At 44.9% G+C, this 16395-nt stretch overlaps 1 protein-coding gene across 6 annotated transcripts in view; it reads right to left on the bottom strand.

Annotated features, from left to right (window-relative positions):
- Positions 1-16395, bottom strand: part of ENTPD5 (ectonucleoside triphosphate diphosphohydrolase 5) — a 46541-nt gene that overhangs the window by 4963 nt on the left and 25183 nt on the right. For 5 of the 6 annotated variants that reach the window (XM_075926893.2, XM_006117730.5, XM_006117732.5 and 2 more), the window contains exons 8-13: positions 13467-13546; positions 9423-9484; positions 8601-8702; positions 6788-6928; positions 4552-4608; positions 850-965 (exon numbers count right to left, since the gene is read on the bottom strand). In XM_075926893.2, the coding sequence (XP_075783008.1) occupies positions 850-965; positions 4552-4608; positions 6788-6928; positions 8601-8702; positions 9423-9484; positions 13467-13546 (558 nt within the window). The remainder of the gene's footprint in view (positions 1-849; positions 966-4551; positions 4609-6787; positions 6929-8600; positions 8703-9422; positions 9485-13466; positions 13547-16395) is intronic. The other variant, XM_089778440.1, reaches the window with a different exon arrangement.

Below are 16395 nucleotides of genomic sequence, written 5' to 3'. Positions count from 1 at the left end.
AAGCTTCTTTTATATTTGATTTGGTTTGATTTGATTTTAAACTAAATTTTGGATCAAGTTTGAGCTGAGAAGATCACCAGGAAATGACACATTTTTGCTTAATTCTAGGTCACCATAACCCAGTGGTTTTCAAACTAAGGGTCATGACCCAGTACTGGGTTGTGAAAGTCAGGCACTGGGTCTCATTGCTGCAAGGTGATCAGGTGACCAGAGGACATACTAAGACAGGCTACCTGTGTGTCCTGGCACCATAGACTGCACAGCAGGCCCACTCATAGGTTGGGGGGATGAGGAAGAGAGTGTACAGGGCTCTGTGCACTGCCCCTGTCCTGAGCACTAGCTCCACACAGCCATTGGATGGGAACCTGCTACTGGCTGCTCCTGGGATGCAGCCTAGTCTGTGGTGCCAGGGGAGGCAAGAAGCCTGCTTTAGCACCCTCACTGCACTGATGACTGAGAGCTGCTCAAGGTAAGCCTCTTCTGCTCCAGCCCTAACCCCCCCGCAAAGCTGAAGCACCCCCGTACACCTCACAGCTCTCCTCAGCCCCAGCCCAGAGCCCACGCTTTAATCAAATTATATTGGATTGCAGGCATCAACAATTTTCTTCAACTGGGTCATGAGAAAGAAAGTGTGAAACCATAGTCATAACTAACAGGGCAATGGCTATATTCAATCCCTTGCCAAACCAATGAATATGAAATGCAGCCCGTCTCATGCCATCACTATGTATAGTGATTGACAAGGTGAGATACCACGAACATATAGAAATAAGACGGGTAATAGTAATAGGACTAGTGCATCTTCTACACTTGAGATACAGAGCTACATTATTGCTTTGCTTCTCTCACCTGTAAGAGTGTGTTATCCCCAAATCCAAAGCCTTCTTTTAGTAAGGCAGTGATGTAACTGAGATCCATACACAGGAAAGGGCTGGCTGAAGTGTACCTGTCCAAGTTATCACACACTAGAGGGAAGATAGAGAGAAAGGGGGTTCAGAAGGGTATTCATTAATAGAATACTTGACAGAACTGCACATACAGTCAGAGCCCATGGCACAGATGCTGAGCACGAGCCTTTTGCTTCCATATACAGGGAATCTGAGTCTGCGCAGCTGTTCTTTAAAGCCAGAGACTAGTACATTAGCATTGTACGTGACGATACTTTTGATTTCTTTGAACACCATTATGAACCTCTTACCACAGCAATATCATTCGCACAGGTCTTGTAAACATGGAATCACCTTTTGATGGAAATTAAAGCTATACGTTTTCTTACTGTATCATCAAAGACAAAGCACCCCAAATTATTTCTTGTCTAGCTGTCTCATCTGGAATCCCCCCAGGGACTTAGCTTAATTTTTCCCTACTGAGATTTTAGGTTTTTACTAAGCTCTAGCCCATACTAAGGCCTGGAGATTGTGCCTTCTACCCTTTTCTTTTGGCTAACTGCTCACAACTCTAACAGGTGGAGACAAGTGCTTTGTATCTGCATGGATGCATTCACTTCTCTTTGCAGTAATGATATTTCAGACCAACAACAAGGCCCACGGGAGGTTATTTATGAACTTAACGAAGCAGACAGCCACTGCTTGCTCCAGCAGACAAAACCTCCTATTAACTCTGCGTTCTAATCCAAGGAACACATTTATTTCAGCACAGGTACAAAATGCAACACCCCAGCATGTGTCTAGACTACAGGGTTTTTTAGAAAAAAGTGGCCTTTTTTCGAAAAAACTTCCCCTGAATCTAGACTGCCGCCGCATTCTTTTGAAATTAAATTGAAAAAACCCGGTGGTTTTTTTGACCACAGTAAACCTCATTTTACGAGGAAGAACGCTTTTTTCCCCCAAAGTGCTCTCTCAAAAAAAGGTATTCTTGAATGCAAACAGTGCTTTTTCAAAAGAGCATCCAGACTTGCTGAGTGCTCTCTTTCAAAAAAGCGGCTCACTTTTTCAAAAGAAGTGGTTGCAGTCTAGATGCTCTCTTTCAAAAGAGGCTTGTAGTCTAGACGTAGCCCCAAGGAGCAGCTCGGGGTGGGGTGGGGAGTGTAAGAGACGAACGAGCTGGCTGTATGCAAACAAGCAAAGACCAAGGCTTAAGCATTAGTACACTCTTTTTATACCCATAGGAATCCCTACTTTATCAACAACCCCCCTCTGATTCATTATATGATTAATATTTGATCAAATATGAAATTCCACATTAGACCATATAACATGTTTATCTACTTATTAACAGTAAAATAACCCACTACCTATTACTCTTCTTATTTAACAGGGAATTTCTCTGTTTATGCTGATTGCGTTTGGCAAGTAACAATGATCTCTTCTTTATCCTGTGTCCAAATCAGGGACATTCAGGGGCATTCCAAAAACTGAACAGGATATTTAGTAACCCAAAAAGGCTTTGTTTGCTCTCCTTCCGAAAAGAGATATTCAAAGATCTTATTTATCACACCAACCTCAGCCCTTAATTATATTGCTTATGTACTGCTAGCCAATATATGACCCATTACACATACTTAGGCCCTTACCAGCTTACATGAATCTCCTTCACTTCCTTGTATTGACCTCTTTTTACAGGTCTCATTTTTACCTTATAAGCACCTTGGGATATTTATAAATCACCACAACCCATGATCTTCCTTTTTCAAAGAAACAAATCCATAATAAATGCTCAGGTTGTTCTCCTGTACACATGGGTACAACTCAGAAATAACATAGTTACAACTCAGGACTTGCTATCCCTGCCTTCATATTGTGGACTTGGATATTTTAGGGGTAAAAGATCACATGGTAGACAGAAAGGCTACTTATCATATACCTGTGGTTCTTCAAGATGAGTTCCTATATGGATGTATGTCCTGGGGCTGCATGCAAGTTTGGAACCTTCTAACCAACAGAGCCTATTGGGCCTTATCCTTTTCAACATGATACCTACAAACTCCAGAATATAAGTAGCCCTTACTACCTCCTAATTCCTTTTGCTAAATCAAAATTCTATGGTAAAAATTCAAAGACTAGGGAGTATGAATTCCATACAGGCCTTTATCTCAGAACTGGTAATGGATTTTCCTCCTCTCCCACAAGAATGGACTTTGTGGTCCACCGCTGCTGGGGAACTGAGCAGCAGTCACAGCCTACTACAGAGGAGATCAAGAGGGGCATTAATTGAAGACACTATGATTGCTCTCATGGAGCATCAGCTCTAAAAGCCAAATAAACAGAGCTGCGTAGAGCTATGACCAGAACTCTAAGAGAGAGTTTTACATGTATCTGTGTTGGCAAATTTTTGAGATATGCAATCAAAATATTAGACCCAGATTAATATAGTCTAAAATCCTGATGTCATCACATCCTCAAGGTCAAAATATGTTTGCATACACATTTTAATCTATTTAGATAATCCTGAAGACAGACTGTTTGACCCTTGGATTTGTCCCTCCAGGGCACAAACAGTCTAGGACTTTTACTTATTAAATTACTGCTTGATCCAATTCCCCATATGAAGTCAATGAAAGTCTTTTAGTTGAATTCACTTGAGTGCTAGATCAGGTCCTCATGTCTCAAGAGTTAAATGCTCTCTGAACAGCTAGTTACATTTTCAAAAACACCCAAGTGACTTATGAGCCTAAGTCACATTTTGAAAAGCATCTAAGTCACTCAGGAGCTTAAGTTTAACTGAAAGTCAAAAGAACTCCTAATTCATTTTTTTTTTTTTAATTCTACCCCATCCCACATAACTTAGCCTCTTTTGGTGACAAATATGATTTGGGGAGGATTATGGATAAATTAATAGATAAAGTGGCAATCAGAGCCCACCTTAGTTAAAAATTCAACACATTATTCTTATGGAAAAGCATACATGGGAGTGATCAGCCAGCAAGTCTTGGATCTTACTCCTTGGGCTAATGTCGCTCTCAGGAACACCATATTCAATGATGGACAGAGCAACGAACAATGTGACAACTCAAACTGCACCATCATTAGCTTTGTAAACACCAAATTCAAGTCTCAAGTTGGTGGTAATTCGTGAACAGATGGAAACACTTGATTTAGGCCCTTCAAATATCTTCATAAGAGGGTGTGAAAACTAGATGGTCCATCATGGGAGGGTGAAAAGCAGAAGTGCCTCCCAGGTAAACTTTAACTGAATTCAAAGAGAGTCCAGGTTGTCTGAGCTATAAAAAGGAGTTCAAAAGCAATGGGATGCGGGACTAACAAGGATCATCATTCTGCTAAGCTCAGACATGAAATCCAGAAAGATTTCTTCTTGTGTTAGTACAGTAGATCTATTCCTGCCACAATGATGCTTCTGAAAGAAACCTACTCCCTGAACTGTAAGGCCAGAGAGCTTTGAGTCTTCAATTCCTCTTCAAGACCTAAAAAATGAGTTAACTAATAAGGGATAGATGACAGGGCAGCATGGGATAGAGAATAATTGATCTGTATTTATTTTTAAATCAGTTCCATCCTCTGTACTGTGTAGAAATAGTTCACTTATTTTCATTGCCTCCAGTTCCCATACTGTTTCATGTTTCACAATACTTACCTTCTTTAGCTTTTCTTTCAAAGTCTCTCACTTCTAGAACTCCTCCCTTTTCATAATCTGAAGAGATGAGAAAACACCATCAGAGGTATTAGAAACATTTTCTTCCAATGAAAGCATAGATGCTGGAGCATAACTCAGAGGCAAAGGGTAGATCCTGTAGCAAATAACACACAGAACTGCAGAGGGTGGAACAGAAGAAAGCACAAGTTATCTACTGGATGCTGGATGCAGTGTAAATGTAGATGTGTCAGTCCCAGGATATTACAGGGTACGTCTACACTACAACATTAATTCGAACTAACTTAGTACGAATTAGTTAATTCGAACTAAGCTAATTCGAACTAACGGATCCAGACTAAAAAACTAGTTCGAATTAGCGTTTTGCTAATTCGAACTAGCATGTCCACATTAAGTGGACCCTGAACCGGGGTTAAGGATGGCCGGAAGCAGTGCCGGCAGGGCATCAGAGGAGGACAGAGCGTGGAGCTGCTGTCTCAGGCTAGCCGAGGGCTGTGCTTAAAGGGTCCCAACCCCCACCCCGGACAGACAGTTCTCAGGGGTGCCCCACTTGCAAAGCAGTCCTGGCTTGGAGTGCCCTGAGTGCCCACACTGGGCACATCACAGCACTCGGCCATCAGCCCGGCTGCACTTTCCGCAGGCTGCCATCTGGGGAGAGGGGGCAATTGGGAGGCTGCAGGAGAGCTTCCACCCCCAGAAGCCCGCAGAGCCAGCCCAGTCCTCCCCATCGGGGGCTCATGCCCCATTCCTCCCTCACCTCCTTCCACTTACCCTTCCCTAACTCCTCTTCTTGATGTACAAAATAAAGATAACGTGTCTTCCAAAATGGAATCTGTCTTTATTGAACAAAACTGGGGGAGACTGGGAAAAGGAGGTGGGAGAGGGGAAGAGAGGGGCTGGGAGAGGGGAGGGCAACTAAAATGATCAGGGGTTGGGAACAGGTCCCATATGAAGAGAGGCTAAAGAGACTGGGACTTTTCAGCTTAGAAAAGAGGAGACGGAGGGGGGACAGGATAGAGGTCTCTAAAAGCAGGAGTTGGGTGGAGAGGGTGCATACAGAAAAGTTCTTCATTAGTTCCCATAAAGAAGGACTAGAGGACACCAAAGGAAAGGAATGGGTAGCAGGCTTCAAACTAGTAACAGAAAGTTCTTCTTCACAAAGCAAAGAGTCAACCTGTGGAACTCCTTGCTGCAGGAGGCTGTGAAGGCTAGAACTGGAACAGAGTTTAAAGGGAAGTGAGATCAAGTCATGGAGATTGGGTCCATGGAGTGGTATTAGCCAGGGGGTAGGAGTGGTGTCCCTGCCCAAGGTTTGTGGAAGGCTGGAGAGGGATGGCACGAGACAAATGGATTGGTCACTGTCTTCGGTCCATCCCCTCCAGGGTCCCTAGGGTTGGCCACTGTTGGCAGACAGGCTACTGGGCTAGATGGACCTTTGGTCTGACCCAGTACGGCCATTGTAAGGCTCAGGGTCGGGGGTCTCAGTGGGCCCCCTTGATTCTCTTGCACACCTGCTCCTGGGTGGCCAGGCTGGCAGCTCTCCTGCCCAAGCCGGCCACTTTCCTGTGCCTAGTGCGGACATCGTGGACGAGATCCACGATGTCTGCACTAGCCCAGGCGGGTGCCCGCCTCTTGCGGTCCCGGGCAAGCTCCCGGGAGCCGCCAGCCTGGTCCTGGGAAGAGGGGGAGGGCTGGGGGGCATCGGGTGGGTGGCTTGATCCGTGCCAGGTGCAGGGTCTGCTGGCTGGGTGCTGGCAGGCTTGCACCTGGCACGGGCACCGTAGCCAGCCCGTGCCCCTTTAAGGGATCCGGGGCCAGGAGGGGGGCAGTAGAGTTTCCCTGCCATTATCCGTTAGTTCGAACTAACTTTGTAGTGTAGACATACCCACAGAGACAAGGTGGGTGAGGGTCATATCTTTTATTGGACCAACTGCTGTTGGAGAGAGAGAGAGGGGGGCAGAGAGGCTGTGGAGCCACACACAGCTCTTATGCAGGTCTGGGAAAGTTCTTCAATACAAACCGTGTTTGTCGACTCAGCTCCATATTTGTTCCCCGGGTGTGCTGCTGCTTCTCCTCCATCAAAGTCACACAGGTGGCCTATCTTCCCCACAGTCTCCCCACCCCTCACACCAAGTAATCTTAGTGCCTTAGTTTCCCTCTTCTAGTTAACAAACATACACATCATCATACAAGAGCTCTCTACCACAAAGTGATTTACCAATCAAGTTGGTGTCAACAGCCCGATCATAGTAGTAGGAGAAGGCATAGAAGGAGTTTCTGCGAATCTCATCTGGCTGGTGAAGTTTCCCTTGTACGACCTTCAACACTTCTGAATAGCATGGCTCAAATCCTGTTTCCCCTGCCAGAGCAAATACACACAAAGATGAACTTACAGAGACAGATCAAGAGGTAGAGGAATTAATGACAATTTGATGACACAGCAAGACAGAAAGCAGAGACCAAAGGAGAAATAAGGGAAGGAGAGACTCAAGAAAGGGCAAGAGAGAATTTTAGACATCCTACTCCGAGAAAAAGTTTGTTTCCATAACATCTCAGCAGCTATCCTTCTTAGTACAGGCAGTCCCCGGGTTACATGGATCCGACTTATGTCGGATCCCTACATACGAACGGGGCTTTTCTCGCCGCGGAGGACGCGGGCGGTGGAACCGCCCAGACACGCCGCGGTCCCGCCACCTGCGTCCTCCGCGGCGAGAAAAGCCGCTCCGCGTCTCCCTGGTCTGCTGAGGCCCCCAGCAGACCAGGGAGACGCGGAGCAAAGCTGTGGAGGACACGGCTGGCGGGACCGCAGCGCGTCTCGGCGGTCCCGCCGCCCGCGTCTCCCTGGTCTGCTGGGGGGGGAGGCGCAGCTAGTGTGCCCCCCCCCCCCAGCAGACCAGGCTTTTCTCGCCGACGCCTGGGGTAGAGCAGCTGGGGGGCTGCCGGGTTGGTCCCACAGCGCCGAGGTGCGGCGCTACTGGACCAACCCAGCAGCACCCCAACTGCTCTGTCCCAGGTGTGTCCGATTCAGCCGCTGCTGAAACTGATCAGCAGCTGACTACAGGAAGCCCGAGACAGAGCTGCTCTGCCCCAGGCTTCCTGGAATCAGTCGCTGATCAGTTTCAGCAGCAGCTGACTTGGGGACACCTGGGGCAGAGCAGCTGGGGTGCTGCCGGGTTGGTCCAGTAGAGCCGAGGAGCGGCGCTGCGGGACCAACCCAGCAGCACCCCAGCTGCTCTGCCCCAGGCGTGTCCAATTCAGCCGCTGCTGGTCAGTTTCAACAGTGGCTGAATCTGGACGCACCCACCTTAGATAGTTATTTCATCACACTTCCCTAATTTGCTTATCTTCATCTCATATGTAATGGTATCAAATGCTTTACTAAAATAAATCACATATACCGTGTCCCCCTTATTCCCTGGGCCAGCCATCCTGTCAAAGAATATTAAATTGAGTTACCACAATTTGTTCTTGACAAATCTATGCTGGTGATTACGTATCACTCTATTATCCTTTAGCTGCTTACAAATTTATTATTTAATAATGTTTTCCAGTATCTTTCCAGGTATTGATGTTTGGGTGACACGTTTATAATTCGCAAGGTCCATTTTGCTCCCTTTCAAAGATAGGTACGTTTGCCATACTGCAATTCTCTTGGACTTCACTCACCCCATGAGTTCTCAAAGTTATCACTAATTTTACCTCACTGGGACAAGTAAATGCAAAACTTCCCACCAAGGAACTACAGCATTTTTCAGTGAGAAATGGCAACTCCTATAAGGCCAGCTAGGTCCTAAGGTCCTAAGCCAGATAGTTTCGAATTTTTCTTATGCTGTATCAATGGATTTCCATATCAAGGGACCTGTGACTGGCTCTATGACCATATCCCTGGGCACTGACAGACATCCTCCCAAAGAACAGGGTTACAGAAAGGGTGTTAACCAAGAAAACTTTCTTTCTAGGGCCTGAGACTTAGCCCACAAAAGGAAAGTACCCAATCAGCTTCTACCAGAAACAAAACCTCCTTAATATACCTTTTCTGTTGCCACCATACTGATATCTCACTCCCGCAAAGTGCCACTCTGCCTCCAGTCGCTTTGGTAAACAAGAACTTCGGAACATCTGTCCATCAGCTGCTGCAAGGAAGCCAGAGGAAAGTTAGGAAGGGCTGAGACCTCCCAATGTCACCCCTCTAATCAATACTCCACAAGAAAGTGAGGAAAACCCAAGGTGCCTTAGGCTATGTCTACACAGCAGCATTATTTTGGAATAACTGATGTTATTCCGAAATAACATAGTTCGCATCTACACAGCAAGCAGTTATTTCGATATAATGTTGAAATAATGTCGAGCTGGAGGACTTCTTACTCTGACTCTTGTAACCCTCATTTTATGGGGAGTAAGGGAAGTCAGGAGAAGAACGCTCTAACTCGGACTTCCTGCTGTGTAGACTTATGCCAAAAGCCAAAATAAGCTATTTTGACTTAAGCTACGCAATTGACATAGCTAAAGTTGTGTAGCTTATTTTGGCTTTAGCCCTGCTGTGTAGACTTATAGATTGCCGATGGGAAAATTAAGATTTGGTGAATCTAAAAAGATAGATGCTACATAAATTGATTCTGAATTGGGAAATAATTTGAACTCTGGAATATGGCCCCCCCTTAGCCCTGCAAGCTGCAGTACAGCTAGGCCTATTGCCGATTAATGGGAAATAAAGTTTTGGGGAAGATATCTGCCAGAGAAATGAAGAAAAAGGGAATGTAAAGCAGGGTAGACATAGGAAAGGAGCAGTTAGTGCAAGATGAACTTCACCCACTTCTTTAGAAATCTAAAACAGCTATTTCATCTGACTGTACCTTCCATTTCCAGAGCTCCAAGTGTTGCTAGTCTGGCAGCTTTTAGTCCAAAGCCCAGATAGCTGCAAAAAACAAAACACAATATTGCAGTTTTGTCCTGGCTCATCTAATATGCCTCACATACAGCCAACCCCAAATCTAAGGCATGCACAAACCAGATTCCCTTGCTGTGCGTCCTTCCCCCCCCTTTCTCCCTCTACATGTGGGTGAACTTCTCTCTACCAGGAGAAAAATATCAAGTGCCAACAGACTAGTACAAAAACAAGGTTTTACAATGCACACAGATGGAGTGCAAATGTAAAACTAGGCAGGAATTAGGTAAAGAAGAATAAGAAGCTTTTGGGCAACCCAAAAAAAACTGGCATGTATTTTGGAGACTGAAAATAAAAAGTACTAGAGAAAAGATAGGGACTTGCTGTACCAAAAGAACTGAGTAAAATGCAGCATTAACATAAGTACAGTACTACAAACAAATACAATGAGAATGGTAAATAAGCCAAACGACCCAAAACTGTACACAATGAGGAAATGAGGATATAATAGAAATTGGGCAACATCATATATATAAAATCCAAAAGTCTGTGGCTCTGTCACGCTGTAATGTTATCTGTTGCCTCTGAGCGGCACCTGTGCCTCTGTAACGCTGTAACATTTTCTGTTGCTTCTGAGCGGCGTCGTGGCATTGATCAGTAGATGGAGCGGAGCACTGAGCGCTGTGTGACGGGGCAGGATTGCCCCACAGTGCCAAAGGCAATCCACCCCGCACTCAAGCGGCACCGACCCACGTTGCATGGGAACTGCGGAGCCCAAACAGCCGTTTGTGCTGCTTGCTCCTGTGTGGCGGCCTGGCTCAGCGATGCAGAAGTCAGCTGAGCGCCACGGCGGGAGCTGAAGGGGGGCGGGGCCTGGACGAGCGTGTGTCTCTGACGTCAGGAAAGGGCACCACATTCAAAAGAAAGAAAGCGGAAGAGACAGAGAGGAGAGCAGAGGAGACAGAGAGGAAGCAGAGGAGAGCGGAGAGAGAGAGAGAGAGAGAGAGAAGCAGGCAGGAGGGGAAGAAGAGAAAGAGAGAGATGGAGAGAGTGGGGAGGAGGCAGCAGGAGGAAGGGGGGGAGGCACTAGGAGGGAAGAGGGAGAGAGAGACAGAGAGAGAGAGAGACGGAGTGAGAGACCGGAGGCTCAGGAGAGAATACCAAGATAGAAAGGGAATAGGACGTGGAGGAGAGACCCGAGGGCAGGGTGAAGAGGTGGGGCAGGGAGACACTTGATCCCCACCAAGACACACTCATCTTATGATTTCCAGGTTCCTTGCAAAATCCCGTCTTATGATGGGCTATTGACTAGTTATCTATAATGCCCAGGGCTCAACAAATTATCCAAACTACTCGCCCATGGCGAGTGGATTGTAATCCGGAAGAGCCGGGTTTGGGCGATCTGCGCATGCGCAGAACGATCTGCACATGAGCAGATCACCGGACAGTGCGGCTGGCGAGAGGGGTTCACCGCGGTTTGGCGAGCCCTGATAATGCCCATGATAGACAATTTGATGGCCAAGAGGGGAGTGCAGAAATACTTTGGGTAAAGATATAAAGAATGTAAAACAATAGGAAACATGATCACAGACAATGGCTACAAGCCAGAGAGAAAAACAAAATTGCAGCACCAATTTTGGGGGCATTCATTATATCAGCTAAGACTATTACAAAGTCTCTAATTATGATAATGGCCTCTTGTGCACTAGAACTGGTCTGAAATCCCTAAGGGCATGTCTACACTTGCTCCCTATCTCAAGATACGGATGCAAATGTAATGTTCCAAAATTGCTAATGAAGTGTGGGATTTAAATATCCCGCGCTTAATAAGCATAATTGCATCCGGGCGCCATTTTGAAATTGCATTATTGCGAAATAAAACACCCTGTGTAGCAGCGTTATTTCGAGAGAAAACACATACAACGAGGAGTAAGTTATATCAAGAGAAGGGTTTTCTCTCGAAATAACGCTGCTACATGGGGTGTTTTATTTCGCAATAATGCGATTACAAAATGGTGCCTGGACGCGATTATGCTAATTAAGCACAGGATATTTAAATCCTGTGCTTCATTAGCAATTTCGATACACTACATTTGCATCCCTATCTTGAGATAGGGAGCAAGTGTAGACATACCCTAACTCTTCACAATAGGCTGGATTTTAAATTAGTTGTAAACCACTCAGGAAAACTGAATGGGCATCACTGTTGACAGTTCAACAAAATGTAGCAATGGGCAAAAACCAAACTACTTGGATACAAAAAGTATAGGAAAGCAATTCTTAAAAACACTCTTAATGTTGCTAACATAATTCAGTGGTATGTCTTGACCTGGGCTCAGCTCTGTTCAACCTATCTCAGAAGCAACATAGGCATTTCAGAAGTGGGTGACAAAAGAGTTAAGAGGCTTGGGCACATGTCTACATAAAAGAGAGATTGAGATGGCTGGGGCTATTTAATTTAGAGAGATGAATAAGAGAGAGAAATGAAACTGAGTAGAGAGCAGGCATTGCCCTATGTTAAGACTGACAGGAAGTTTGAGGGGGAAAAGCACCATCCACCACCCGGTGAGTAGAGCCAGGCTATCTACTCCCACCCACACTGGAAGTAGAGGGGAACAGGTAACTGTCTTTTTTAAAGGGCGTCTACCCTCAGGTGAGGGCAGAGCAATAGATAGTCTTCAAGAACTTGCCTGTGTCCATTTCACATTAGATGACTCCAAGCAGTACCCATAAAGACAGATAGGAGTTCATGACCGTATAGATTGTAAGAGCAGTGAACTTTCTGTGCAGCATCACTGACAGCAAGAAGGAACTGAGGGTGGCGGGAGCAGATGGTGCCCCTTATACTTTGCCATGCAGGCCCCACTCCAGAGGGCGCCAGAGCTTCTCTCCTATAGATACTGTTGTGGGAAAAACTTCTGGCAATGGCGCATGTGATGAGCACACACATCTACTGTGGAATGGATATAATCAAGCACTTGAAGAACTGTATGTTGATCTGCACAGCCTGAGGGACTGGGCCTTGTAGACTACTTGACACCTGGCCCTGCACAGAACAAGAAACTCATACACTGCCTTTGCTGTGGTGTGTGAGAGTGAGAGAAAGAGCGCATGACCTGAAAGTGCCAGTTTCCCCTTACCCTTTTTTGGATAGCGCTGTGGTAGAGCCCCCTACTGAGACTGACAGGAAGGAATGACCATAGACCCTTACATACGGATACACAAACTGCATAGCCTAAAGCTGGTAGGTGAGGTGCTCCTATTTACCCTATAACAGTAGTAGAAGGGCATGAAACTGATCAAAGGAAATACACAATGAGCTTTTCAGTGACTAATAAGCCAAAGTATTCTGGAGCTGATGGCTTGGGATGCAAGGTCCTGCATCCCATTTCCAGTCCCTTGACAAGGTTGAGTCTTGATAACTGAATTACATTTTCTCTTTTACAAGTGGCCCAAAGTGTTTGATTTAACCACCCCATGTACCAGAACTTCTCTTCTCTCAAATTAATTACCCATAAAACTTGTCTGAGGTACAAACTGTGATTTCCCCTTTCCCTAGCATTCATGCTGATTCTGCATCCTTTCTGTTATGGTTTTCAAGCAAATAATCGGGGAAGATTGGGGCTCAACAACTCACTATAGACATGTTTATGCAGCAGGGCTCCAGTTGAATTAAGCTACGCAACTTCAGCTATGTCAATGGTGAAGCTGAAGTTGAAATAGCTTAATTTGGCTTTTGGCACTGTTTATATAGCAGGAAGTCAAAGGAAGAACACTTTTCCTTCAACTTCACTTACTCCTTGTGAAATGAGGGTTATCATGAGTAAGAGTAAGAAGTCCTCCAGCTTGGCATTATTTCGAAATAAAGGCTTATAGTGTAGACACGCTGTTTATTTTGAAATAATGTTGCTGTTTAGACAGAGCCTATGGAATTACAAGGTACATCCTAGGTTGGCTCAAGACTACGAAAGGACTGATTTTCCTGTGAAGATGGCAGCTTTTTGCTCCTCACCTGTGCGTGTAGAGCTTGTAAGTGCTATTGAACATTTCAAATGAAGTCACAAAATCCACAGGGGTTTGCTCCAAGGTTTCCTAAAATTTAAGTAAATAGTATATATTTCAGTCATTATTACTCAATCAAAAAATAAAAACAAAACAAAGCCTAGTGCCGTAGTCACCAACAGGTCGATTGTGATCGACTTGTCGATTGCGAGGCCTCGACCAGTCGATTGCGAGGCCTCGACCAGTCGATCGCGAGGTGTCCTGTCCGTCCCGCCCCCATTTCCCTCCCACCCCCGAGAAGCCTCACTACCTACCTCAAGTGAAAATGGAAGTAGTGTCGGCTTTCCGGGGATGGACAGAAGTCCTGCAGCTTAGCGCCACTTCTGGCGATTCCGGAAGTGCGCTAGCTGCTCTGCCGGGTATACTGCGGGAGGGAGCATCTGCTCCCTGCACCGCACAGGAGGGGTGAGTCAGCCCCGGGGGAGATGCGCGTGGGGTTTCCCAGTGCATGTGCGGAGGGGGGAGGGTTGGCCCTGGAGCAGGCGTGTGTGGGGTTTCCCTGTGCCGGGGCATGCAGGCAAGGGGCTTCCCTGCGCCATGGGGGGCAGGAGGGCAGACCCGGGGCACGCACACACTGGTTTCCCTCGGGGGGGAGGGGGAATCCTGGGAGGAGGCAGATGCAGGGGACACTTCTACCTCCACTGGCACCCCACTCCCCAGCCACAGAACTCTGTCCCCAGCCACAGAACTGTCCCCACAAAATGTAGAATTATAAATGCTTCATTTTAGATTTAAATAGCATGAATAAAAAACAGACCATTTATTTCATAACTATAAACATGTGATTTTAATTTTATATATCACATAATTTAAAAATAAACTGTTTATCAGAGTGTGTAAGTAAGGGCTGGAGATAGCAAGTGATGGACAGGAAGAGAATAGAGAGGGCGGGGCTTCAAGGAAGGGGCAGGGCTTCAAGGAAGGGGCGGAGTGGTAGATCTTCACCTGTTCTGAGATTTAAAAAGTGATCTTGGGTGTAAAAAGGTTGGAGACCACTGGCCTAGTGCTACTATCACTGCTAACTTTCACACATATATCCAGATAATTTACTGTAGTCATCTTCTGTAGCTACATGGAGTTATCCATCCTCTATAAATAACTTATAATTCTGGTATTGTGGTAGCATCTGGTATTGTGGTAGCATCCATAACGCTACATCTATTCAGCCCTCAAAATTAATATAGCCCATGCAACCTGAATTTTGCCCCTTCCACGTACGTAATTATTATTAGGGTTGTCAAGTGAGTAAAAAATTGTGATTAACCACGTTGTTAAACAATAATAGAATACCAGGTATTTACATATTTTGGATGTTTTCTACATTTTAAAATATATTGATTTCAATTACTGCACGGAATATAAAGTATATAGTGCTCACTTTATATTTATTTTTATTACAAATATTTGCATTGTAAAAAAGAAAAGAAATAGTATATTTCAATTCACCTAATACGGGTATTGTAGTGCAATCTCTTTATCATGAAAGTTGAATTTACAAATGTAGAATTATGTTTAAAAAGCCCCTGCATTCAAAAATAAAACAATGCAAACTTTAGCGCCTATACATCCAATCAGTCCTACTTCTCGTTCAGCCAATTGTGAAGACAAACAAGTGTGTTTACATTTGCAGGAGATAATGTTGCCTGTTTCTTTGTTTACAATGTCACACCTGAAAGTAAGAACATGGCTATGTCTAGACTGCATCCCTTTTTCATAAAAGGGATGCAAATGAGACACATCGCAATTGCAAATGAAGCGGGGATTTAAATCCCACCCCCGCTTCATTTGCATAAAAATGGCTGCCGCTTTTTTCCGGCTCGGAGGTTTGCCGGAAAAAAGCGCCAGTCTAGACGCGGATCTTTCGGAAAATAAAGCCTTTTCCGAAAGATCCCTTATTCCTCTAAAATAAGGAATTTTAGAGGAATAAGGGATCTTTCGGAAAAGACTTTATTTTCCGAAAGATCCGCGTCTAGACTGGCGCTTTTTTCCGGCAAACCTCTGAGCCAGAAAAAAGCGGCAGCCATTTTTATGCAAATGAAGCGGGGGGGGATTTAAATCCCCGCTTCATTTGCAATTGTGATGTGTCTAATTTGCATCCCTTTTACGGAAAAGGGATGCAGTCTAGACACAGCCCATGTGTTTGCATTGCACTGTTGTAGACACAGTCAGAAGATATTTACATGCAAAACATGCTAAAGATTAAGTCCCTTTATGCTTCCCAGAGAACATGTCCATGTCGATGACTGGTTCTGCTCAATAACAATCCAGAGCAATGCAGACCAACACATGTTCTTTTTCATCACCCTGGATCAAATGCCATTAACAGAAGGTTGATTTTCTTTTTTTGGTGTTTTGGTTTTGTAGTTTCTGCATCAAAATGTTGCACTTTTAAGTCTTCTGAAGGCATGAAGACACCTCATCTCTTTCAGATTTTGAAAGGCACTTCAGATTCTTAAACCTAGGGTTGAGTGCTGTAGCTACTGTTTAAAAGTGTGATTAAAACTGTGATTAATTTGAATAGCCATTAATTTTTGAGTGGTAATCGCATGAGTTAATTGCAATTAACCAACAGTCCTAATTGTTATTTGTTAAAGTCATTAATTATATTACACAAACAAAATCTAATTTAAAAGGTTGCAAAATCAAACACTCACAAACTGATTAAGTTGTGTTGAAAAAATAATATGGGATCATAAAAAGACTTTGTGCATCATAAAAATGCAGATGCACAAAGAGTTTGAATTGAGGTTGCACAGGCAACCTTAGTTCTGGCTTTTTTTCTGAGCACTTGACTTTGCAACCTTAATAATCTTCTTTCAGGCTAGTTTGTGTGTGTATAATTTCCTAGTTCTTAAAAAGCCAACAGGAAAAGAAAAACA

Source organism: Pelodiscus sinensis, chromosome 5 (genome assembly GCF_052426305.1).
Source record: "Pelodiscus sinensis isolate ZL-2025 chromosome 5, ASM5242630v1, whole genome shotgun sequence".
Lineage (NCBI taxonomy): Eukaryota > Metazoa > Chordata > Testudines > Trionychidae > Pelodiscus > Pelodiscus sinensis.
This window is presented reverse-complemented; position numbering and strand designations above follow the sequence as displayed.